General features: G+C 44.7%; 1 protein-coding gene across 1 annotated transcript; it reads right to left on the reverse strand.

Annotated features, from left to right (window-relative positions):
• Window positions 1-16,309: 16,309 nt before the first annotated feature.
• On the reverse strand, window positions 16,310-24,359 carry LOC310891520 (ubiquitin carboxyl-terminal hydrolase 42-like; the record flags this gene model as incomplete). The annotated part of the gene is made up of 8 exons (XM_083853793.1): window positions 23,610-24,359; window positions 23,347-23,449; window positions 23,116-23,183; window positions 22,889-22,959; window positions 22,272-22,354; window positions 20,928-21,039; window positions 20,570-20,608; window positions 16,310-16,438 (listed from the first exon to the last, which is right to left on the reverse strand). Coding segments are annotated over exons 1-8 (738 nt in total), but the record flags the coding sequence as incomplete, so codon positions are not given.
• Window positions 24,360-26,171: the final 1,812 nt, after the last annotated feature.

Consider the following 26,171-nt stretch of genomic DNA (forward strand, 5'->3'; position numbering starts at 1 on the left):
TTGCTTTGCCTTGCTCTGCGTTGCCTTTCCTGGCCATGCTTTTTCAGGCCACGCTTTCCTTTGTCTTGCTTCGCTTCGTATTCCTGGCACCTCTTGGTTTTACCTTCTCTGCTCTGCTCTGCTTGTCCTACCGCTGATGTGCTTTGCCTCGCCTCAAACTGCTTTCTTTACTTTGCTCTACGTTTCCTGGCACTGCTGGGACTTTCCTTGTACAAGTTTGCACTGCTTTGCTTTGCCTTGCTCTGCGTTGCCTTTCCTGGCCATGCTTTTTCCGGCCACGCTTTCCTTTGTCTTGCTTCGCTTCGTATTCCTGGCACCTCTTGGTTTTACTTTCCCTGCTCTGCTCTGCTTTTCCTACCCCTGCTCTGCTTTGCCTTGCCTCAAACTGCTTTCGTTACTTTGCTATACGTTTCCTGGCACTGCTGGGACTTTCCTTGTACAAGTTTGCACTGCTTTGCTTTGCCTTGCACTGCTTTGCCTCCACTGGCCATGTTTTCTTTTGCTTTTTCAGGCCACGCTTTCCTTTGTCTTGCTTCACTTCGCTTTGTATTCCTGGCACCTCTAGGTTTTACTTTCTCTGTTCTGCTTTGCCTTGCCTCAAACTGTTTTCTTTACGTTGCTCTACGTTTCCTGGCCCTGCTGGGACTTTCCTTGTACGAGTTTGCACTGCTTTGCTTTGCCTTGCTCTGCGTTGCCTTTCCTGGCCATGCTTTTTCAGGCCACGCTTTCCTTTGTCTTGCTTCGCTTTGTATTCCTGGCGCCTCTTGGTTTTACTTTCTCTGCTCTGCTTTTCCTACCCCTGCTGTGCTTTGCCTTGCCTCAAACTGCTTTCGTTACTTTGCTCTACGTTTCCTGGCCCTGCTGGGACTTTCCTTGTACAAGTTTGCACTGCTTTGCTTTGCCTTGCACTGCTTTGCCTCCACTAGCCATGTTTTCTTTTGCTTTTTCAGGCCACGCTTTCCTTTGTCTTGCTTCGCTTCGCTTTGTATTCCTGGCAACTCTAGGCTTTACTTTCTCTGCTCTGCTTTGCCTTGCCTCCAACTGCTTTCTTTACTTTGCTCTACGTTTCCTGGCACTGCTGGGACTTTCCTTGTACCAGTTTGCACTGCTTTGCTTTGCCTTGCTCTGCTTTCCTCTTCATTTCTCTGCTCTCCTGTGCTGCGCTAGGCTTCCTTTGCAGACCGTCCCGACGATTTTGCCGATGAGGCTATGGGTATATTTCGGAACGCATAAACCCTCAGACACACAGCTGGGCCTCCCCGCAGCCCGGACACTGTCCCCTCGCAACTCGAGGGTGGGGGCAGCAGGCCCGGCCACCCGACATGGTCAGTTCTGTGGCCCCAGCCGTGTGGCCTGCCGCTAGGCGGGCCCCACTGCTATTCGTCTGGGGACGGCGTTGGGTGAGGTTTTCAACGACGGTAAGTAACTACATGATTCCCACAACTACATTGGATGGAAGCCAACAATAAATAAATAAATAAATAAATAAATAAAGATAAAACCAGGTAAAGCAAGACATGGTTCTTGCCCGCTGTCACGGCGGACTATGAGGTGTCAGGGAGGCCGGGGAGCGGGCGAGCAGGGTACAGCCACCGTCCGAGTCTGGCCGCCAGCTCTACCCGGCATGAGGGCCTTGCGGTCTTTGCCCCGCAGACACTGGGAACCAGCAGGAGGGCTGGCCGCCAGCTTCTTACATTTGCTTCGCTTCTCTTTCTTTTTCCTTGCTCTGCTTTGCTTTGCTCTGCTCTGCTCTTCCGGGCACACTTTTGGTTTTCCTTCTCTACTTTCCTCTGCTGTTCCTGCCCCTGCTGTGCTTTGCCTCAGATTGCTTTGCTTTGCTTTGTTTGCTTTGTCTTTCCTGGCAATGCTTTGCTTTTCCTCGTGCTACTTCGCTTTGCTTTGCTTTGCTTTGCCTTCCTCTGCTTTACCTCCACTGGCCATGTTTTCTTTTGCTTTTTCAGGCCATGCTTTCCTTTGTTTTGCTTTGCTTTGTATTCCTGCCACGGCTTTGCTTTACCTTCTCTGCTCTGCTTTGCTTTTCCTACCCCTGCTGTGCTTTGCCTTGCCTCAAACTGCTTTCGTTACTTTGCTCTACGTTTCCTGGCACTGCTGGGACTTTCCTTGTTCGAGTTTGCACTGCTTTGCTTTGCCTTGCTCTGCGTTGCCTTTCCTGGCCATGCTTTTTCAGGCCATGCTTTCCTTTGTTTTCCTTTGCTTCGTATTCTTGGCACCTCTTGGTTTTACCTTCTCTGCTCTGCTTTGCTTTTCCTACCCCTGCTGTGCTTTGCCTTGCCTCAAACTGCTTTCTTTACTTTGCTCTACATTTCCTGGCACTGCTGGGACTTTCCTTGTACGAGTTTGCACTGCTTTGCTTTGCCTTGCTCTGCTTTGCCTCCACTGGCCATGTTTTCTTTTGCTTTTTCAGGCCATGCTTTCCTTTGTCTTGCTTCGCTTCGCTTTGTATTCCTGGCACCTCTAGGTTTTACTTTCTCTGCTCTGCTTTGCCTTGCCTCCAACTGCTTTCGTTACTTTCCTCTACCTTTCCTGGCCCTGCTGGGACTTTCCTTGTACGAGTTTGCACTGCTTTGCTTTGCCTTGCTCTGCTTTGCCTTTCCTGGCCGTGCTTTTTCCAGCCACACTTTCCTTTGTTTTGCTTTGCTTTTTATTCCAGGCACCTCTTGGTTTTACTTTCTCTGCTCTGCTCTGTTTTTCCTACCCCTGCTGTGCTTTGCCTTGCCTCCTCAAACTGCTTTCTTTCTTTTGCTCTACATTTCCTGGCCCTGCTTTGCTTTTCCTTGTGCTACTTTCCTTTGCTTTGCTCTGCCTTGCACCGCTTTGCCTTTCCTGGACACGCTTTTCTTTGCTTTTCCTGGCCCTGCTTTGCTTGGTCTTTTTTTTGCGTTTTTTTGTTTTGTTTGCTTGTTTGTTTGTTTGTTTAATTTTAATATAGATACATTTTCATTGCATTGCTTTGTTTTATTTTTGGACCTTTTTGCTTTGGTCTTCCTGGCCGCGCTTTGCTTTTCCTGACCCTGCTTTTTCAGGCCATGCTTTCCTTTGTCTTGCTTCACTTCGCTTTGTATTCCTGGCACCTCTTGGTTTTACTTTCTCTGCTCTGCTTTGCCTCGCCTCAAACTGCTTTCGTTACTTTGCTCTACGTTTCCTGGCCCTGCTGGGACTTTCCTTGTACGAGTTTGCACTGCTTTGCTTTGCATTGCTCTGCTTTGCCTTTCCTGGCCATGCTTTTTCAGGCCATGCTTTCCTTTGTTTTCCTTTGCTTCGTATTCCTGCCACGGCTTTGCTTTACCTTCTCTGCTCTGCTTTGCTTTTCCTACCCCTGCTGTGCTTTGTCTCACCTCAAACTGCTTTCTTTACTTTGCTCTACGTTTCCCGGCCCTGCTGGGACTTTCCTTGTACGAGTTTGCACTGCTTCGCTTTGCCTTGCTCTGCGTTGTCTTTCCGGGCCATGCTTTTTCAGGCCATGCTTTCCTCTGTTTTGCTTTGCTTTGTATTCCTGGCACTGCTTTGCTTTTCCTTCTCTACGTTGCTTTCTTTTCCTACCCCTGCTGTGCTTTGCCTTGCCTCCTCAAACTGCTTTCTTTCTTTTGCTCTACATTTCCTGGCCCTGCTTTGCTTTTCCTTGTGCTACTTTCCTTTGCTTTGCTCTGCCTTGCACCGCTTTGCCTTTCCTGGACACGCTTTTCTTTGCTTTTCCTGGCCCTGCTTTGCTTGGTCTTTTTTTTGCGTTTTTTTGTTTTGTTTGTTTGTTTGTTTGTTTGTTTTATTTTAATATAGATACATTTTCATTGCATTGCTTTGTTTTATTTTTGGACCTTTTTGCTTTGGTCTTCCTGGCCGCGCTTTGCTTTTCCTGGCCATGCTTTTTCAGGCCATGCTTTCCTTTGTCTTGCTTCACTTCGCTTTGTATTCCTGGCACCTCTTGGTTTTACTTTCTCTGCTCTGCTTTGCCTCGCCTCAAACTGCTTTCGTTACTTTGCTCTACGTTTCCTGGCCCTGCTGGGACTTTCCTTGTACGAGTTTGCACTGCTTTGCTTTGCCTTGCTCTGCTTTGCCTTTCCTGGCCATGCTTTTTCAGGCCATGCTTTCCTTTGTTTTCCTTTGCTTCGTATTCCTGCCACGGCTTTGCTTTACCTTCTCTGCTCTGCTTTGCTTTTCCTACCCCTGCTGTGCTTTGCCTTGCCTCAAACTGCTTTCTTTACTTTGCTCTACGTTTCCTGGCACTGCTGGGACTTTCCTTGTACGAGTTTGCACTGCTTCGCTTTGCCTTGCTCTGCGTTGCCTTTCCGGGCCATGCTTTTTCAGGCCATGCTTTCCTTTGTTTTGCTTTGCTTTGTATTCCTGGCACTGCTTTGCTTTTCCTTCTCTACGTTGCTTTCTTTTCCTACCCCTGCTGTGCTTTGCCTTGCCTCCTCAAACTGCTTTCTTTCTTTTGCTCTACATTTCCTAGCACTGCTTTGCTTTTCCTTGTGCTACTTTCCTTTGCTTTGCTCTGCCTTGCACTGCTTTGCCTTTCCTGGACACGCTTTACTTTGCTTTTCCTGGCCCTGCTTTGCTTGTTGGTTTTTTTTGCCTTTTATTTTATTTTATTTTATTTTTTCTACTTTAGATACATATTCATTGCATTGCTTTGTTTTATTTTTGGACCTTTTGGCTTTGGTTTTCCTCGCCGCGCTTTGCTTTTCCTGGCCATGCTTTTTCCGGCCACGCTTTCCTTTGTTTTCCTTTGCTTCGTATACTTGCCACGGCTTTGCTTTACCTTCTCTGCTCTGCTTTGCTTTTCCTACCCCTGCTGTGCTTTGTCTTGCCTCCTCAAACTGCTTTCTTTACTTTGCTCTATGTTTCCTGGCACTGCTGGGACTTTCCTTGTACAAGTTTGCACTGCTTCGCTTTGCCTTGCTCTGCGTTGCCTTTCCTGGCCATGCTTTTTCAGGCCACGCTTTCCTTTGTCTTGCTTCGCTTTGTATTCCTGGTGCCTCTTGGTTTTACTTTCTCTGCTCTGCTTGTCCTACCCCTGCTGTGCTTTGCCTTGCCTCAAACTGCTTTCGTTACTTTGCTCTACGTTTCCTGGCCCTGCTGGGACTTTCCTTGTACAAGTTTGAACTGCTTTGCTTTGCCTTGCACTGCTTTGCCTCCACTGGCCATGTTTTCTTTTGCTTTATCAGGCCATGCTTTCCTTTGTCTTGCTTCGCTTCGCTTTGTATTCCTGGCACCTCTAGGCTTTACTTTCTCTGCTCTGCTTTGCCTTGCCTCCAACTGCTTTCTTTACTTTGCTCTACGTTTCCTGGCACTGCTGGGACTTTCCTTGTACGAGTTTGCACTGCTTTGCTTTGCCTTGCTCTGCGTTGCCTTTCCTGGCCATATTTTTTCAGGACATGCTTTCCTTTGTTTTGCTTCGCTTTGTATTCCTGCCATGGCTTTGCTTTACCTTCTCTGCTCTGCTTTGCTTTTCCTACGCCTGCTGTGCTTTGCCTTGCCTCCTCTAACTGCTTTCTTTCTTTTGCTCTACATTTCCTGGTACTGCTTTGCTTTTCCTTGTGCTACTTTCCTTTGCTTTGCTCTGCCTTGCACTGCTTTGCCTTTCCTGGACACGCTTTACTTTGCTTTTCCTGGCCCTGCTTTGCTTGGTCTTTTTTTTGCATTTTTTTTGTTTGTTTGTTTGTTTTTTTAATATAGTTACACATTCATTGCATTGCTTTGTTTTATTTTTGGACCTCTTTGCTTTGGTTTTCCTGGCCGCGCTTTGCTTTGCCTGGCCCTGCTTGTCATTTCTTTTCCTTATGCCGCATTCTTTTCCCTAGCAGGGCTTTGCTTTGCCTTGCTCGGCTTTGCCTCCACTGGCCATGTTTTCTTTTGCTTTTCAGGCCACGCTTTCCTTTGTTTTGCTTTGCTTTGTATTCCTGCCACGGCTTTGCTTTACCTTCTCTGCTCCGCTTTGCTTTTCCTACCCCTGCTCTGCTTTGCCTTGCCTCCAACTGCTTTCTTTACTTTGCTCTACGTTTCCTGCAACTGCTGGGACTTTCCTTGTACAAGTTTGCACTGCTTTGCTTTGCCTTGCTCTGCGTTGCCTTTCCTGGCCATGCTTTTTCGGGCCACGCTTTCCTTTGTCTTGCTTCGCTTCGTATTCCTGGCACCTCTTGGTTTTACTTTCCCTGCTCTGCTCTGCTTTTCCTACCCCTGCTCTGCTTTGCCTTGCCTCAAACTGCTTTCGTTACTTTGCTATACGTTTCCTGGCCCTGCTGGGACTTTCCTTGTACAAGTTTGCACTGCTTTGCTTTGCCTTGCACTGCTTTGCCTCCACTGGCCATGTTTTCTTTTGCTTTTTCAGGCCACGCTTTCCTTTGTCTTGCTTCACTTCGCTTTGTATTCCTGGCACCTCTAGGTTTTACTTTCTCTGTTCTGCTTTGCCTTGCCTCAAACTGTTTTCTTTACGTTGCTCTACGTTTCCTGGCCCTGCTGGGACTTTCCTTGTACGAGTTTGCACTGCTTTGCTTTGCCTTGCTCTGCGTTGCCTTTCCTGGCCATGCTTTTTCAGGCCACGCTTTCCTTTGTCTTGCTTCGCTTTGTATTCCTGGCGCCTCTTGGTTTTACTTTCTCTGCTCTGCTTTTCCTACCCCTGCTGTGCTTTGCCTTGCCTCAAACTGCTTTCGTTACTTTGCTCTACGTTTCCTGGCCCTGCTGGGACTTTCCTTGTACAAGTTTGCACTGCTTTGCTTTGCCTTGCACTGCTTTGCCTCCACTGGCCATGTTTTCTTTTGCTTTTTCAGGCCACGCTTTCCTTTGTCTTGCTTTGCTTCGCTTTGTATTCCTGGCACCTCTAGGCTTTACTTTCTCTGCTCTGCTTTGCCTTGCCTCTCTGCTTTGCCTTGCCTCCAACTGCTTTCTTTACTTTGCTCTACGTTTCCTGGCACTGCTGGGACTTTCCTTGTACCAGTTTGCACTGCTTTGCTTTGCCTTGCTCTGCTTTCCTCTTCATTTCTCTGCTCTCCTGTGCTGCGCTAGGCTTCCTTTGCAGACCGTCCCGACGATTTTGCCGATGAGGCTATCGGTATATTTCGGAACGCATAAACCCTCAGACACACAGCTGGGCTTCCCCGCAGCCCGGACACTGTCCCCTCGCAACTCGAGGGTGGGGGCAGCAGGCCCGGCCACCCGACATGGTCAGTTCTGTGGCTCCAGCCGTGTGGCCTGCCGCTAGGCGGGCCCCACTGCTATTCGTCTGGGGACGGCGTTGGGTGAGGTTTTCAACGACGGTAAGTAACTACATGATTCCCACAACTACATTGGATGGAAGCCAACAATAAATAAGTAAATAAATAAAGATAAAACCAGGTAAAGCAAGACATGGTTCTTGCCCGCTGTCACGGCGGACTATGAGGTGTCAGGGAGGCCGGGGAGCGGGCGAGCAGGGTACAGCCACCGTCCGAGTCTGGCCGCCAGCTCTACCCGGCATGAGGGCCTTGCGGTCTTTGCCCCGCAGACACTGGGAACCGGCAGGAGGGCTGGCCTCCAGCTCCTTACATTTGCTTCGCTTCTCTTTCTTTTTCCTTGCTCTGCTTTGCTTTGCTCTGCTCTGCTCTTCCGGGCACACTTTTGGTTTTCCTTCTCTACTTTCCTCTGCTGTTCCTGCCCCTGCTCTGCTTTGCCTCAGATTGCTTTGCTTTGCTTTGTTTGCTTTGTCTTTCCTGGCAATGCTTTGCTTTTCCTCGTGCTACTTCACTTTGCTTTGCTTTGCTTTGTCTTGCTCGGCTTTGCCTCCACTGGCCATGTTTTCTTTTGCTTTTCAGGCCACGCTTTCCTTTGTTTTGCTTTGCTTTGTATTCCTGCCACGGCTTTGCTTTACCTTCTCTGCTCTGCTTTGCTTTTCCTACCCCTGCTGTGCTTTGCCTCGCCTCAAACTGCTTTCTTTACTTTGCTCTACGTTTCCTGGCACTGCTGAGACTTTCCTTGTACCAGTTTGCACTGCTTTGCTTTGCCTTGCTCTGCGTTGCCTTTCCGGGCCATGCTTTTTCAGGCCACGCTTTCCTTTGTTTTGCTTCGCTTTGTATTCCTGCCACGGCTTTGCTTTACCTTCTCTGCTCTGCTTTGCTTTTCCTACGCCTGCTGTGCTTTGCCTTGCCTCCTCTAACTGCTTTCTTTCTTTTGCTCTACATTTCCTGGTACTGCTTTGCTTTTCCTTGTGCTACTTTCCTTTGCTTTGCTCTGCCTTGCACTGCTTTGCCTTTCCTGGACACGCTTTACTTTGCTTTTCCTGGCCCTGCTTTGCTTGGTCTTTTTTTTGCATTTTTTTTGTTTGTTTGTTTGTTTTTTTAATATAGTTACACATTCATTGCATTGCTTTGTTTTATTTTTGGACCTCTTTGCTTTGGTTTTCCTGGCCGCGCTTTGCTTTGCCTGGCCCTGCTTGTCATTTCTTTTCCTTATGCCGCATTCTTTTCCCTAGCAGGGCTTTGCTTTGCCTTGCTCGGCTTTGCCTCCACTGGCCATGTTTTCTTTTGCTTTTCAGGCCACGCTTTCCTTTGTTTTGCTTTGCTTTGTATTCCTGCCACGGCTTTGCTTTACCTTCTCTGCTCCGCTTTGCTTTTCCTACCCCTGCTCTGCTTTGCCTTGCCTCCAACTGCTTTCTTTACTTTGCTCTACGTTTCCTGGCAAAGCTGGGACTTTCCTTGTACCAGTTTGCACTGCTTTGCTTTGCCTTGCTCTGCGTTGCCTTTCCTGGCCATGCTTTTTCAGGCCACGCTTTCCTTTGTCTTGCTTCGCTTCATATTCCTGGCACCTCTTGGTTTTACCTTCTCTGCTCTGCTCTGCTTGTCCTACCGCTGATGTGCTTTGCCTCGCCTCAAACTGCTTTCTTTACTTTGCTCTACGTTTCCTGGCACTGCTGGGACTTTCCTTGTACAAGTTTGCACTGCTTTGCTTTGCCTTGCTCTGCGTTGCCTTTCCTGGCCATGCTTTTTCGGGCCATGCTTTCCTTTGTCTTGCTTCGCTTCGTATTCCTGGCACCTCTTGGTTTTACTTTCCCTGCTCTGCTCTGCTTTTCCTACCCCTGCTCTGCTTTGCCTTGCCTCAAACTGCTTTCGTTACTTTGCTATACGTTTCCTGGCCCTGCTGGGACTTTCCTTGTACAAGTTTGCACTGCTTCGCTTTGCCTTGCTCTGCTTTGCCTCCACTGGCCATGTTTTCTTTTGCTTTTTCAGGCCACGCTTTCCTTTGTTTTCCTTTGCTTTGTATACTTGCCACGGCTTTGCTTTACCTTCTCTGCTCTGCTTTGCTTTTCCTACTCCTGCTGTGCTTTGCCTCGCCTCAAACTGCTTTCTTTACTCTGCTCTACGTTTCCTGGCACTGCTGGGACTTTCCTTGTACCAGTTTGCACTGCTTTGCTTTGCCTTGCTCTGCTTTCCTCTTCATTTCTCTGCTCTCCTGTGCTGCGCTAGGCTTCCTTTGCAGACCGTCCCGACGATTTTGCCGATGAGGCTATCGGTATATTTCGGAACACATAAACCCTCAGACACACAGCTGGGCTTCCCCGCAGCCCGGACACTGTCCCCTCGCAACTCGAGGGTGGGGGCAGCAGGCCCGGCCACCCGACATGGTCAGTTCTGTGGCCCCAGCCGTGTGGCCTGCCGCTAGGCGGGCCCCACTGCTATTCGTCTGGGGACGGCGTTGGGTGAGGTTTTCAACGACGGTAAGTAACTACATGATTCCCACAACTACATTGGATGGAAGCCAACAATAAATAAATAAATAAATAAATAAATAAAGATAAAACCAGGTAAAGCAAGACATGGTTCTTGCCCGCTGTCACGGCGGACTATGAGGTGTCAGGGAGGCCGGGGAGCGGGCGAGCAGGGTACAGCCACCGTCCGAGCCTGGCCACCAGCTCTACCCGGCATGAGGGCCTTGCGGTCTTTGCCCCGCAGACACTGGGAACCGGCAGGAGGGCTGGCCGCCAGCTCCTTACATTTGCTTCGCTTCTCTTTCTTTTTCCTTGCTCTGCTTTGCTTTGCTCTGCTCTGCTCTTCCGGGCACACTTTTGGTTTTCCTTCTCTACTTTCCTCTGCTGTTCCTGCCCCTGCTGTGCTTTGCCTCAGATTGCTTTGCTTTGCTTTGTTTGCTTTGTCTTTCCTGGCAATGCTTTGCTTTTCCTCGTGCTACTTCGCTTTGCTTTGCTTTGCTTTGCCTTGCTCTGCTTTGCCTCCACTGGCCATGTTTTCTTTTGCTTTTTCAGGCCACGCATTCCTTTGTTTTGCTTTGCTTTGTATTCCTGCCACGGCTTTGCTTTACCTTCTCTGCTCCGCTTTGCTTTTCCTACCCCTGCTCTGCTTTGCCTTGCCTCCAACTGCTTTCTTTACTTTGCTCTACGTTTACTGGCACTGCTGGGACTTTCCTTGTACAAGTTTGCACTGCTTTGCTTTGCCTTGCTCTGCGTTGCCTTTCCTGGCCATGCTTTTTCCGGCCACGCTTTCCTTTGTCTTGCTTCGCTTCGTATTCCTGGCACCTCTTGGTTTTACCTTCTCTGCTCTGCTCTGCTTGTCCTACCGCTGATGTGCTTTGCCTCGCTTCCAACTGCTTTCTATACTTTGCTCTACGTTTCCTGGCACTGCTGGGACTTTCCTTGTACAAGTTTGCACTGCTTTGCTTTGCCTTGCACTGCTTTGCCTCCACTGGCCATGTTTTCTTTTGCTTTTTCAGGCCACGCTTTCCTTTGTCTTGCTTCACTTCGCTTTGTATTCCTGGCACCTCTAGGTTTTACTTTCTCTGTTCTGCTTTGCCTTGCCTCAAACTGTTTTCTTTACGTTGCTCTACGTTTCCTGGCCCTGCTGGGACTTTCCTTGTACGAGTTTGCACTGCTTTGCTTTGCCTTGCTCTGCTTTGCCTTTCCTGGCCGTGCTTTTTCCGGCCACGCTTTCCTTTGTCTTGCTTCGCTTTGTATTCCTGGCGCCTCTTGGTTTTACTTTCTCTGCTCTGCTCTGTTTTTCCTACCCCTGCTGTGCTTTGCCTTGCCTCCTCAAACTGCTTTCTTTCTTTTGCTCTACATTTCCTGGCCCTGCTTTGCTTTTCCTTGTGCTACTTTCCTTTGCTTTGCTCTGCCTTGCACCGCTTTGCCTTTCCTGGACACGCTTTTCTTTGCTTTTCCTGGCCCTGCTTTGCTTGGTCTTTTTTTTGCGTTTTTTTGTTTTGTTTGTTTGTTTGTTTTTCTGTTTGTTTTATTTTAATATAGATACATTTTCATTGCATTGCTTTGTTTTATTTTTGGACCTTTTTGCTTTGGTCTTCCTGGCCGCGCTTTGCTTTTCCTGGCCATGCTTTTTCAGGCCATGCTTTCCTTTGTCTTGCTTCGCTTCGCTTTGTATTCCTGGCACCTCTTGGTTTTACTTTCTCTGCTCTGCTTTGCCTCGCCTCAAACTGCTTTCGTTACTTTGCTTTACGTTTCCTGGCCCTGCTGGGACTTTCCTTGTACGAGTTTGCACTGCTTTGCTTTGCCTTGCTCTGCTTTGCCTTTCCTGGCCATGCTTTTTCAGGCCATGCTTTCCTTTGTTTTCCTTTGCTTCGTATTCCTGCCACGGCTTTGCTTTACCTTCTCTGCTCTGCTTTGCTTTTCCTACCCCTGCTGTGCTTTGTCTCACCTCAAACTGCTTTCTTTACTTTGCTCTACGTTTCCTGGCACTGCTGGGACTTTCCTTGTACGAGTTTGCACTGCTTCGCTTTGCCTTGCTCTGCGTTGCCTTTCCGGGCCATGCTTTTTCAGGCCACGCTTTCCTTTGTTTTGCTTTGCTTTGTATTCCTGGCACTGCTTTGCTTTTCCTTCTCTATGTTGCTTTCTTTTCCTACCCCTGCTGTGCTTTGCCCTGCCTCCTCAAACTGCTTTCTTTCTTTTGCTCTACATTTCCTGGCACTGCTTTGCTTTTCCTTGTGCTACTTTCCTTTGCTTTGCTCTGCCTTGCACTGCTTTGCCTTTCCTGGACACGCTTTACTTTGCTTTTCCTGGCCCTGCTTTGCTTGTTGGTTTTTTTTGCCTTTTATTTTATTTTATTTTTTTTACTTTAGATACATATTCATTGCATTGCTTTGTTTTATTTTTGGACCTTTTGGCTTTGGTTTTCCTCGCCGCGCTTTGCTTTTCCTGGCCATGCTTTTTCAGGCCACGCTTTCCTTTGTTTTCCTTTGCTTCGTATACTTGCCACGGCTTTGCTTTACCTTCTCTGCTCTGCTTTGCTTTTCCTACCCCTGCTGTGCTTTGTCTTGCCTCCTCAAACTGCTTTCTTTACTTTGCTCTACGTTTCCTGGCACTGCTGGGACTTTCCTTGTACGAGTTTGCACTGCTTCGCTTTGCCTTGCTCTGCGTTGCCTTTCCGGGCCATGCTTTATCAGGCCACGCTTTCCTTTGTCTTGCTTCGCTTCGCTTTGTATTCCTGGCACCTCTAGGCTTTACTTTCTCTGCTCTGCTTTGCCTTGCCTCCAACTGCTTTCTTTACTTTGCTCTATGTTTCCTGGCACTGCTGGGACTTTCCTTGTACAAGTTTGCACTGCTTCGCTTTGCCTTGCTCTGCGTTGCCTTTCCTGGCCATGCTTTTTCAGGCCACGCTTTCCTTTGTCTTGCTTCGCTTTGTATTCCTGGCACCTCTTGGTTTTACTTTCTCTGCTCTGCTTGTCCTACCCCTGCTGTGCTTTGCCTTGCCTCCAACTGCTTTCGTTACTTTGCTATACGTTTCCTGGCACTGCTGGGACTTTCCTTGTACAAGTTTGCACTGCTTTGCTTTGCACTGCTTCGCTTTGCCTTGCTCTGCGTTGCCTTTCCTGACCATTCTTTTTCTGGCCGTGCTTTCCTTTGGTTTGCTTTGCTTTGTATTCCTGCCATGGCTTTGCTTTACTTTCTCTGCTCTGCTTTTCTTTGCTCTGCCTTGCACTGCTTTGCCTTTCCTGGACATGCTTTACTTTGCTTTTCCTGGCCCTGCTTTCCTTGGGTTTTTTTGTCCTTTTTTTTTTTTTTTTTTTTATAGGTACATATTCATTGCATTGCTTTGTTTTATTTTTGGACCTTTTTTGCTTTGCTTTTCTGTCCGCGCTTTGCTTTTTGAATATCCCACGCAGGTGACTGGGTGCTCTGGGGAGATCTTTGGCTGCCTCAGCAAATTGCTTGTGCAGCACGGGGAGGTGCTTTTGCGTACCAAGGATGTGATGGGTGTACCAGAGTGATGCTTGGGGATCCTGGGTATCTACCTCTCCTACCCCAGGGACAAGTTAGGGTACTCCACAGAGGTCTCTGCATGCTTCACAGAGGTGCTTTTTGAACGACCGAGATGCTGAAAGAACTTGCTTGGGAGCTCTGGACGGATGTCAAAGTACCTTGGGATGTGCTTGGGTTCCCTGGGGAGATGTTTCAATAATGCTGCAGTGGGGTGCCTGAGTGCTGTGGGGAGATGCGTGGGTTCTCCAGGAAGATGCTTGCGTTCTCGGGGGGTTATGCTTGTGTGCCTCAGGGAAATAGCCGTGTTCCTGGGGAAATGCTTTGCTGCTGCTGGGGAATCGTAGAATCATAGAATAGCCCGAGTTGGAAGGGACCCATAAGGATGATCAAGTCCAACCCCTGGCACCGCACAGGTCTACCCAAAATGCTTGGGTCCTTAAAAGGGTCATGTTTGGATGCCCTACAATGATGCTTGGGTGCTCCAGAGAGATGCCTGGCTGAGCCGGGCAGAACCTTGTGAGCTCAGGGTGATGTTGGGATCTCCTGGAAGGTGCTGGAATGCTCTTGGATGATGCCTCACAGGTAGAATGTAGTGCTTAGGTGTCCTGGGGAGATGCTTGTCTACTCCAACACAAGGCTTGTGTGCCCTGGGGAAAATCTCGGTGATTTCAAGAGGTGCTTATGTTCCTTGGCGAGAGGCTTGGGTGTCGTGGAGAGTGCTCCAGGAAGATGCTTGTATTCCCAAGGGAGACTGGTTCTTTCCCTAGGGAGGTTCATGTCTTCTCTAGGGAGGTGCCTGAATGCTCCTTGGACATGCTCGTGTACTCTGGGGAGCTGCTTGGGTACTCCTAGTACAATATGGTTGGGTGCTCTGGGGAGATGCTTGGGTGCTCCCAAGATGGGGAATGGTCTGGGGAATGTTTGGCTGCACCTTAGAGCACAAAAATCTATCCCCTAATCACACAAAGCTCTGCCCCAGGCACCCAAGCATCTCCCTGCAGCACAGAAGCACCTCCCTGCAATACCCAAGCACCTCATTGCACCTCACACAGGAACCTTCCCACCACAGTCCTACATCTGACTGGAGAACCCAAGCATCTCCCCAGGGCACCAAAACACCACCTGGGGCACACAAACATCCCACTGGACATGGGAAGCACCTCCCTTGGCACCCAAGAGCTTCTGAGGGCTGCACAAGTACCTACCAGGATCATTCAAGTATGTCCCCGTGCTCATGCACGCACCCCCCCAGGGGACACAGATACCAAAGAGCAGGAACTAAGCATCTCCCCACAGCACTCCAGCATCTCCCTGGAGCCAAGCATCACACAAAAAGCACCCAACCATCTCCCTGGAGCACCCAAAATCCTCCCTGGAGAAACACAGCTTTACCCTGGATCAAACTAGCCTCTCCCTTGGGCACACAACCACATCTCCTAGGGTACACAAGCATCCCCAAATAGCACTCAAGCATTTCTCTGGAGCCACCAAGAACCAGCCAGGATCACCAATCCATCTTCCTGAGACATCCAAAAAAATCTCTGCATCACCCAGCTGTCTTCTTGGAGAAACCAAGCATCTCCCTGCACACCCAGGGAGTATCTGGACACAGCAGCTAAGAAGCCTGGGGAGCACCCAGATTCTTCTTGCCATAGCCAAGAACTTCCATCGAGCAAGAAAGCAGCTCCTGAGTCCCGCGGGCACCTTCTCAGGCACCCAGGCATCATCTCTGCACTGGGATGAGCACACAAGCATCTCCTCCCCACATTGGTTCCTGGACCATTCAGGCTCGCACTGCACTTCAGCCCCTGCTCCATCACGTACTCACCTCCCTGTCCTGCCCTGCTCTGCCCTCTGCTGCCTGCTGCCAGGGGCTTCCATCCCGACTGGGGCCTGCCTGCAACCAGGGGCCTTTTATCCTGACTGGGCTGCCATGTCACGGCCCCACTGTGACGCCTGGATGACACAGCCACCGCTGCCCATTGTGACACCTGGGTGACACAGCCACCGCTGCCCTCCTGCCTACTGGGACACCACTCAGTATCTATTTCCTCGGACTCACAGGTTTGTCAGTGACAGTTAAATTTAAGATAATTTATCAGATTCACCCCCAGAAAAAAAATATTTCTGGCAACTTCCGTAAACCTCAACAAGACAACAAATGCCAAATCATTCTTGAAGTTTTAGTCTGAAGTGTTGGTGTTTATATTTCTTTGTGTTTTTCTTGTCAGTGTTTAGCATGCTTTTCCTTTCTTGTTCAAGTTTGAAGTTACACACGTATGCTTTCCTCTTTCTCTAGCTTGGAAAGTTCTCTTCTAAAAAGATCTTCTATTTCTAGCTGCTTTCTCTACTCTTCTGTTAAGAATCCTCATGGTTCATGTCTTGTCCTTGTCTCTATGTTTGCTTGGTCAGCTCTGTGTCTCAGCACTTGTGCTTATTACCATAGAATTGTCAAATCCTTTAGGCTGGAAAAGAGCTCTGAGGTCATCAAGTCCAAGCGCTAACCCAGCCCTGCCAAGTCTACCACTAAACCACGTCCCCAAGCACCACATCTACACGTCTTTTGCAGAGCTGCAGGGACGGTGATTCAACTCCTTCCCTGGGCAGCCTCTTCCAAGGACTCACAATCCTTTCAGGGAAGAATTTTTTCCTCATATCCACCCCATGCCTTCCTGGGTGAAACTTGAGGCCAATTCCTCTTCTCCTGTTGCTTGCTGCTTGGGAGAAAGGCCAACCCCCACGCTGCTACAACCTCTAAGAGGGAGTTGTGGAGAACAATAAGGTCTTGTGGAGTAATTGCTTAAAGTGACTAGGAAAATTAAACTAACATTCACATTTTAAAGAAACTGTAGAGCATTGAGGAGGCTTTCAGGGTATGCTATAGCAGCATTACCTGAGTGTTCCCTAGGCTTCCACCCTTACATGTTACCGCACTGGGGGAACCTGGTGTGCTGACTGTAAGGAACAGCACGGAGCATGGATTAGCATGGATTATAACCGCTCTTGCAAGTGACCTTCTTTTAAGCACAACAGTTTAAATGATCAGGTTACAGAGAAAACCCTTTCACTGAAAAATAGATTCAATAAGGACTTGTGGCTTACCAGTTTCGTTTCAAAACCCAAGTTGTTGGGTTTGATGGAAAAATGGTTGGTTTTGATGGTAAAAAGGTCGTCGGTTTTGATGGTAGGTTTAGTCTGAGTATTGAAGGCTTCCATCAGTAAGCTCTGCATCTGAAAGACAAAGGGAAGAAATGTCATTCCCTGTTGTGATACTCAACATGGAACTGTCTGGCTCAGTGGTTTTCTTTCTAAAGAGAGAAGTCACAACCCTGCACATGGCTTGATCTGCTCTCTGACTACAGGGCTGAACTGACTGTTGAAGGCAGCTTCCAAAGCCCTCCCATTAAACTGACTGCATTTCAGTTCCGTGCTAAAATTGGTCAACTGTACAGAATATTAGGACAAAGCTACCTGCTTTGATAGCAAATGGTAGACCTTAGGTAAGTTACATTCATTTGAAGGTTTGACTGGACGGCATCCTTGTTTTACTAGTGATCTTGTGGTCAAGCGGACCAAATCCTAGCCACAGAACAGAAGCGTTCAGAAACTGGCTAGAGAGAGCACTTATTAGAGAGAGCAGGAATTTAACTGCTTTAATTCTGCTCTTTCTCTCACGTATCTGGGATTTCCTTAAATCACAAATTATCACTAGCTATCCTTGTTAATTTATTCAAAGTAACATGAGTCCAGGTGAAAAGGCACACTCTAACAAGTCCTCAGTTGTTCCTAGTCTGCTCCTAGCTTACTTGAGAGGTTCAATACAGTTAAAAATAAATAAATAAATAAATAACCTGCTGAAGTAGCCTTTTTTCAGATTAGATTCCACCATTCAGAAAATCCTGCTTAAGAGACGTTTTTTCTTTTCTTTGAAAGACTGACCTTCCCCCACATGAAACTAATTAGTATCTTCAGGCTTGATGAAATACATGAATTTCTCAATTTACCAAAATTGCTTTGCACAGCCCTCCTATCCTGCTTATGTTTCAAGCAGCGTATCTAAGTGGGGTACTGTTGGGGTGCATCTCTTTCACTCATGTAGCCCAGTGATCCCAATGCCCTGGACTTGTGTAACGTGTGCAAGACATTTACTTTCTCCCTATACTTTTGACTGGTTTAGAAAAAGCGAGTTCGCCATCTGCTGGCCAGAGAATTCACCGAAGCCCAAAGAGCATTAGAGCAGACGCATTTTCTTCTGTGCTGTTCCTGATTTATCAGCTAGAAGAGACACTTACAGTTTAGTACAATCAGGATTCTTTTGACATTAGTAGCATAAAAAGTCTATTTTTGCAACACTAGTATTTGAAAGACCTCCGTTCAGTCCCTAATTTTGTTCTTGATAATGGGACAGATTGTATTAATGTTTGCAAGAATGTGTGAACAACCAGCCTCCCCTCCATGTCGTATTTTAAGATTAAAACTTGTGGTCGTCCCTGTCTCAAAATACAGACATGCTTTGCAACAATCGCACTCCCTCTTTAGCTTGAAGGAACTTGTCAGTGCCAGAATCTACTGACTATGGCAATTTACTTCATCATCCAAACCGGGCAGAATTTTTGAAAACCTCTTGCAAGATTTCACTTCTCCAAACATTATGTAGAAGACATTCAGCTGTAAAGCAAGAAGATGAAGTCCTTTGTTTCCTATGCCAGAATGACATTTTCAACACTGAACAGGATTGTCACCAACTGTTAACTGGTTGTTAAGTTGTGGCTAGGTATAAAATGTAGAAAATGTTTAAAAATAAAACTTGCCTATGGATAGTGAACTGTCTTCTTTGGGGATTACTTCAGTTACCTGTAAGAGGAAAACAGATGATTTGGGGGGGTTGTTTGTTTTTAAGAACGGGTGCAGTCTTGCCAGTAATTTAGCTGGTATTTTTCAAAGTGACCTCTTAGAAACTTTACAGCTCTGTTGAATCAACATGTCTCTAACCCTACAATTAAATAATGCTAAAAGATGCAGCAATTTATCTTCCTGCAAGTGCTTATTAAGATATCTGAGTAACTGCGACCGTGGCTTCATCACAGATATATATATATATATATTTAATACTACACACTTCTGCTCAGAAAGAAAATCACGGAAAATGTAAAATTTCATTTGAGATGTTGAATTTGTTGCAGTGTGAGATCTTCTTTATCACATGATTCTATTCTTAATTAAACCATATTATCTACTGAGAGACCAAGATTACGACAAGAACAGCACAGAGTTCAGCATGAAGCCAATCAGGAGCTCAAGTTTGTACTTATTTTTTTGTAAGGAGATGTACCAAGCTGGCTTTTTTATTGTTTCATCAGCACATTTCTAAGCCTATACGAGCAGGGAAAAAAAAAAAAAAAAAAAAACAACAAGTAGAACAATTGCAGGGCTCCTCAGTTTACAGCATGAGGTCGCTTTTTCCAGGTGAAAAGCGGAGCCATAAGTGGCAGTACACTAAAGCCCTGGCACGTTGAGATCCAAGAGGAGAGCTGTTTGGCCCTCCTTTTCACTCCTGGGAACCACATACCTCAAAACCCACAGACTACGGGATATATCTCAGAGAAATCTTGGGAAAGGAGAGCATGAAGAGCATGTTTGTAAATTTATTTCTCCCTGGGCTTCTTCTGCTTCTCCAAGAAATACTTGTTTGAATATAACTTTGGCAGCAGTACTTATGCTGTTTTGCACCCACCACATTTAAAACTCCTACAAAAAACTGAAAAGTTAGACTGAAAAGCATCTCTTTCCGTTCTACTTTGTAAAGCTGCATGTTTTCCTCATGCAAAACAACAGGGGAATGGAAGCTAGAAAAGGAAATGCTGAATGTAAAACAAAACAGACCAAACCTCAGCCCTCCAGGACAAAAGCCGATAACTAAGTCCTTTCTAACATGCTGATTAGGTTTCAAGAGGATACCGCTTTAAATAAGCGTAATTGTGTGTCCATAGGCAGAAGCTGAATAATGACAGGATGAATATCTATACTTAATTTTTTGTTACTGTCTTCCTGTAGCACACAGGGACTTGTTACGTTTAGGGAAAATGCTAACCTAATGGAGGGTTTAAACCATAAGCTAGTTTGTTATACCAAAATGACTGAGAGAACAAAGCATAAAGTGTTTTCAGATTTCTAGTACACCTTGATTGCTATCCATTAAACTTAAGACAGGTTAAACAAAGCACAGGAAATAAGAGAACTCCTAGTCCCACAACTGGCAAATTGTGCGCACACTTTCCGTTCCTGAGAAAATAATACACAAACCTGAAAAATGCATTTAACTGAGAAATGAAGACATCCCCGTCCTATTGGAAGACTAAGGTGACAGCTCTTGGGCTCAGTGATTTTCAGATAAGCTCCAGTCTTCAACTTGCAGACACCAGTGACAGCTCCTTTTTTCGGATTGAAAGGGAAAATGTTTCAACAACACATTGAAAACATACTTAAGGGACAAGAAACAAAATCAAGACTGCAGTGAGAAGGAAAACAGAAAAACAATACTGGGAAAAAAAAAAAAGAGAAAAGAGAAAAGACCTTGGTCTTTGTATCGACCAACGAGATAAGCCTTACACATTTTTAAGTTTATTTTTGACGATTGATTGATGCGTTACCAGATATTAAGTACTATTCAAGAGCAAATATTAACACTAGTAAGAATAAATCCGATCCACCAGCCCTTATTCAAAATACATCAATTTCTAATTTGGAGATAACGTCTCTCTGACAAGGAAGTAGAAAAGCTGTAAATACCGATATAGTTTCCTCTCCCGATGTTCCATATACATACCGACGCTGTTCCTACACCTACACTCTGAGCATAAATTTATGTTGACATGAGTATCGGGTGTTATTTCTGTTTGCCTTGAGAAACTCTCCTCCTGTCCACTGAAAAGTAAACTCAAGATTCCAGATCAGTTAAAACAGTTGCTAGCCCCCCATTCAGAGTTCTGCAGCAGCAGTGTTCAGATTTTTCAGCAGTCTCTTTACAAAATGACCACTTATAAGTGTACAAAAACACTTATCACCTAGCTTCTCAGTAGGTACACGTTTGGCCTCTCTTAAGCAGAGAGTCAATCACAGCTTAAGATTTTATACAAGATCCCATTTTCAAGTTTGGGATTATTTCAGAAAATCTTTTTGCCTAGAAACAGTACTACTAGTAACACTTTAACTGGTTTGCCAGCACAACCTTTTACCCTGTTAGAAATGATGTTGACTTCTACCTTCATGTAGCATACATAGTGTCCTGTGCGACAGTTGATTCCATGATGCACCAGCACCGCATATAAGGCATAGAGGAGTGGTTCTCCACTTGATTGAGACGTAGGCTCGGAGGTCCAAATATTCAGGATATTTTACCTCCTAAAGAGAGACCAAGAAGATAGAAAAATTATATCAGAGTACTTCGCAGACTAGCCAGAGAAAAACACTTCCAAAAAACAGAGACTGGAATTATATGAATATATCTCTTGATTCACTAAAAATAAGTCTTCCCATAAGCAACGTTTAATACTAGAAGTTGCAGACAACTGTTTCCTGATGAATTAGCCTTCTCAGAGGAAAGTTTATGCTTCTTGTCAAGCAGGAACTTTACTGATATTAAGAGAAAAATGAAAAAAAGAGAAAATGAAAATAAAAGCAGACCATTTCTCTATATTCTTAAGGTATATTCTTAATATACCTTGTTGATCTTTCCACCTGTGAAATCTGCAAATCTTTTCAGTGATATTGTGAGAACGTTGGAAGAACGGTGTACGGTAAATCTCTTGGATGCAGGAACCATCTTTTTACACCTTAAAAACAAGCAGAGACAAGTGTTTGAAAGCATCTTCTTTTTCGCCCCCAAAACAAACTCCTTTTAATGTCTCACGCATGCTTATGCTATTTGAATGATATTTACTTGCATCATATGTTTGGTTTTTTCTTTTCATAAACCCATGCACTGCATGTCACGTTTGTTAATACAGAGAAGAAGGTAAGTTTTACCAACAACTCAGAGCACAGCGGGAACAGGAATCTCTCATGAAAGCGTATTACCAGGGAGTTATAAAATATAAACAAAAAATATTAAAAATGAGTTATATATAAGACTAATAACAGTTATCAGCAATGGAAAAAGTACTGTACATGTGCAAGGCCTTTCCTTTTAAGCTCACAAAAAGACAGAAAATTCTGGCTTTAAGTGTGACTGAACCGATCACACCTCAAAGAGCACATTAAGGAAAGACCATGCAATTCAGATGTGAGGTGCTATTACAGTTCTTTCTCTTCCTCAGACATCACTTATGAGAATCCTGAATACGCTGCATGTTGCTTTCTAGGATCCGCAGGCCAAGACGAACCTGGGATTAAATTGCTTTAATAACCTATTGGACGCTCTTGATTCGACACCCTAATTTCCTTAGTATCCGACAACAAGAAGTGGATACTGCATTTTTCATTTAGAGGGGTCAGGCATGAATCCTACAGAACTGAGCCGGGCACTCTGTGCTTTTCTGAGGGGATGTTTGACTAACAGCTTGTTTTGCCAAACCATCTTATGCAAATGTTCAATTGTTTCTCACATACGTAGAAACATCTTACATATTGATCAGCACAGAGAGCGCCTGAACTCAATAGGCTTTCCCTGTGCACGGGTTAGGCTTAAGGGAGATCATTTCAGGCATTAGTCCACATCGACAGGTTTCACAGTTCAAGAGCTGTGCAAGACGCTGTTTAGTGAGCCAGCACAGGCTGCTAACATTCATTACCACGGAGCCAGCTCACATTCCCTGACACTCAATCTAACTTTGTTTCACAGTGAACGCTGGGACCTGCAGGAACCTGCTGCTGCCTTCCACTCCAAATCATTCTCCATAGCTCCTTGCTTCAGCTCACCACTACTACGAAATGAAGCAACAACAACAACAACAACAAAGCTGCGTCTCCTTATTTCTAAATGAAGTTAAAGGATAACTTACGCTCTAAGTCATGTAATATATAAAACTAATATCTAGTATTAAGACATAATTAGTAATGATCTTACTCGCTACATTTATAGCAATTCTCTCCATCCAGCTCTTCAGGTTTCACAAATAGTTCTAGAGCTCTGGTAACAGATGAAACCGCCTAGAGGAGCGAGAAAGAAGAGCGTAAAGTCACTGTAAATTCAAAATTCCAGAGACGCACTAGGAGTTTATAAGAGAACCTGACTAATACATACTTAAGCGATCTACTATGAGCACTGTCAAGAAGGAGGCAGAAAGAGCATGCTCAGCGTTTACCTCACCTGGAAGTCATTCTACTTTGAAACAAATCATTTTCCAGTAACGCAGACAGCATCTATAGTGTGCTTTGTCATCAATACTGGCAACAAATCCAGCAGTCTAACAATTAGATGTATATTGAGGTAGAACAACAAAGAAGTGTGACAGTATTATACTTTGTGCAGCAATAAAATTCTTTCCCCTTAAACCCAATGCAGACGTGGAGACTATTTACAGGGGTTCCACAGAAGGACAAAGTCCAATCCACTTTCTAACCACCACCAAGCTCTTATATTTTAACATTGTACGTGGTTTGGTTTTTTAAGTTAAACAAGTTTAATTTAGAAAGTTATACATGTACTTAAACATCATGAATTATATTTACAAAACCTCCTACCTTTACATCCAAAGTGATATCAAGAAATGCGTCATACGTATCCGAAACTGCTTTGCAATTCAAGCACTTCACTGGAAGCAAAATATAAATGCTTAACAACACGTGAAGGAGACTAACTGTCCACATTCAAGTTGTCGATAGATACTACTTCAGACAAACTACAGACTGCTTTACTACCGACAAAAGACACAGATCAGTTCTAAGGACAGGAATATTTTTAAAAGTACCTCTTGATCTTAGAAATCCTCCAAATATTTGATGAATGGTGGTGGTAGCTTGAGAAGATCTGTCCAATCTGGAAATAAATTATAATCAGACCTCAGAAGATTTAAGGCACACAGTTAACTCTTCAAAGAGTTTTATGAAAACCAAGGATGACCTAGACTTTCAGTTTTGATAGTAAATAAAGGCCTAAAAGGTGCTAGAGAACGTATAAAAGTGAATTTGTTTATGCTTACTTGGTGCTTCCATTCAAGCACACTTCCTGCATAGCATCAACAGTATAGCGCAAGAACTCGTGTGCGTCTTCTTGACTGCCAAAACGGAAATGTTGTCCTATTCCTAAATAAGAAGATGATAGTATTTACCTCATTTAAAAATGAAGTAATTCTCCTGTTTCTAAAATCTCTCTTCTTTATAGTGTTAAAACCATTTATACACATCAAATAATTATTTGAAGATTACAAGATGCTGAAAAAGAAACACATCTGAAGCCACTTACGACTGAGATTATTGATAACACGCGTAGGCTCGATGGCATCAACAGTGCAACGCAGGGCCTGGTTAATGTGAGTCTCCATCTTGCACATCATGCAAAAATCTTGTTCACGACCTGGAGTGAAAGAAGAAAGCATCCCAGTCTAGCGAAACAGACATAACTACAAACAAACATATAAGTAACATTTAAACTATAGATACAATATCCACTCTCCTTGTCCCAACAGCCTCCTAACATTTCATTTCACACAACTTTATAGAATAAAAATATCCATTAAGCCTGTATTCAAGTGCATTTTGTGATGAGAAATCTAAAAGACTACTGCAAAGTCACGTTTGTAAAGGCTGACAGGAATGTGAACTCCACAGGTTGCAAAATGTATGAGGAAAGAATATTTGACGTTGATGATACAGCATTAAGAGAATGTGGGTTATTTTCAGCACAGTGCTGTCAGGTGAGCTTCATGATACAGAGCTACGAGTCCTTTGGGAGAAAGGAAAAATTACAGTAATGTATGTAATAGTACTTCTGCCCTCCTTTTTTCAACAGGATTCTTAACTGAAACGATTTCTATATACAGGAAGAAAACAGTTAAATTTCTAGGTATCGATACAAAGATACCAGCCTAAAAAGCATACAGGTTTAGTACAACATTTACTTTATAGTACAACATTTTATTTAGGACAAAATCAGTCTAGATTTTAATTCAGTCCCACAAAAAAATCTAGTCGTGTTCATAACAGCTCATATTGCTTTCTAGGTTTTTTTTTTTTTTTTTTTTTTTTTAATTGGTTCAACAACAAACAGACCCTTTATTGTAGTGCATTATGGAACCTCGGCTGTGCAGACTAAAGACCTATGATGCCAACATCCTAAATTTTATTGCCTTTCTAGCAGCAGGAAGCCCAAATAGCCCAAATGCCAAATGTTCATTAAATGCATTACTGTCCAATGCACTTCATTATTCCCATGAAGCAAGAAAAGATCCTTTTAAAAAAACAAACAAACAAACAAACAAAAAAAACACATGGTGCATTAAACGCACTCCATATGCTATTCCGAGCCCGCTGCTAATACAATGCTCAAAGCCAGCTTCTACAGGTAAAATCAGGCAAGTAAGTTTGTCTCACAGAATCACTGCTGTTCTTTCACCTTCACAGCTATCCAACAGATTTAAAATACTGATAGAAAGTACTCACATGACTGGCTGTGCTCAAGAGAAAGCATGTAATTGGCAAGTGGGGGGGTGTAGGTCAAACACTGTAGAGTAGCATTAAGAAAACACGTGTTGCCAAGATTGTACAGGCCAACTCCAACACTTTGTGTTTCTTGCCAATCCATACGTATCTTCTCAGGTGGAAAAAGAATCCTTTGTGGCGGAGCAATTCCATCATTAACAACTGCAAGAAAGTTATATTTAAAAAGAGATTTTGTTTGTTTGTTTCTAAGAAAGGTATTAAGTATATATAGGTATAGTAAATATATAAAGTATATATAGGCATAGTAAAAATACTATTCTGCGGGAGCACCTAGAGGAACTAGCTACAATCCAAAACAGAAAAACTTATTGCAGAGACCTTTAATACCGCCATATTCAAATTGGCTGGTCAACACAACGTTTTGGGAAAAAAAAGTTTAGTCAACCATTTTAATTTTTTCCTTATTATATGCTTTTTTCCTTATTATAACTTCAACCACAAACTTAGACTTGAAATTATATGGTAATAAATGCAAGGACAATGTAAAAACAAATAACTAGGAATGACGGTACCCCTACAAATATCAGATCTTTTCCTGAGCAATCTTAGCATTCAAAAACCTGTGAATAATGGAACCTGTGAATAGCAACAATCAAACACTTTTCTTTGCAAAACAGAAAAGATATGGATGAATCTGTGCATTACAAAATGCTCCCCATATTTCTCTGTCGACTGTAAATATATCAAAATTAATTTCTGTAACGTCAGTCACTTCAGTTGCCTTAGGAGAATCGCTCTGGAAGTCTTTATTCACAGTAGTCCCGTTCTCTATCAGTGCAACAAGTAAGAACTGCACTTTCTACTTTTGTTTTGAAGAAAACAGAGGCAGGATAAAGCGCACACTTACTTAGATCTCTTTGGGCAAAAGGCTTAGATTTTTCAGAGGATCTACAATAAATAGCACCTCCACATCCTTGGGCCACAGAGACTTGGCTTGAATCTTCTGCAGGTGGTATCCGGCCCCAGTTTGCGGTGCGTGACATCAGTTTTTTAGTACTCGGTTTCTTGGATTTGCCAGACCGCCTTGAAGATGGCTTTTTAGACTTTGAAGATTTGGGCTTGTTAACTATGGTCATTGTTCTCATCTGCGGCAGAGACAAATGTTCTGGCTGACGTAAGAATACCAAGAAGCATTCCAAGAAGAAAAGAGTAGTAGAAGTCCTGTCACTTAATCTCAAAGAAATGGCCTTTAAGAACTAAATTGCTGGTATGAATGATTTAAAAGGAATCCCCAAACTAAACACACAAAGGAAAAATTTCCATCAAAACTCTATCAGTATTACTTTTAGCTTCTGCAGAACTAGTG

The sequence above is a fragment of the Anser anser genome, assembly GCF_964211835.1.
Source record: "Anser anser genome assembly, contig: HAP1_SCAFFOLD_143, whole genome shotgun sequence".
Taxonomy (NCBI): domain Eukaryota; kingdom Metazoa; phylum Chordata; class Aves; order Anseriformes; family Anatidae; genus Anser; species Anser anser.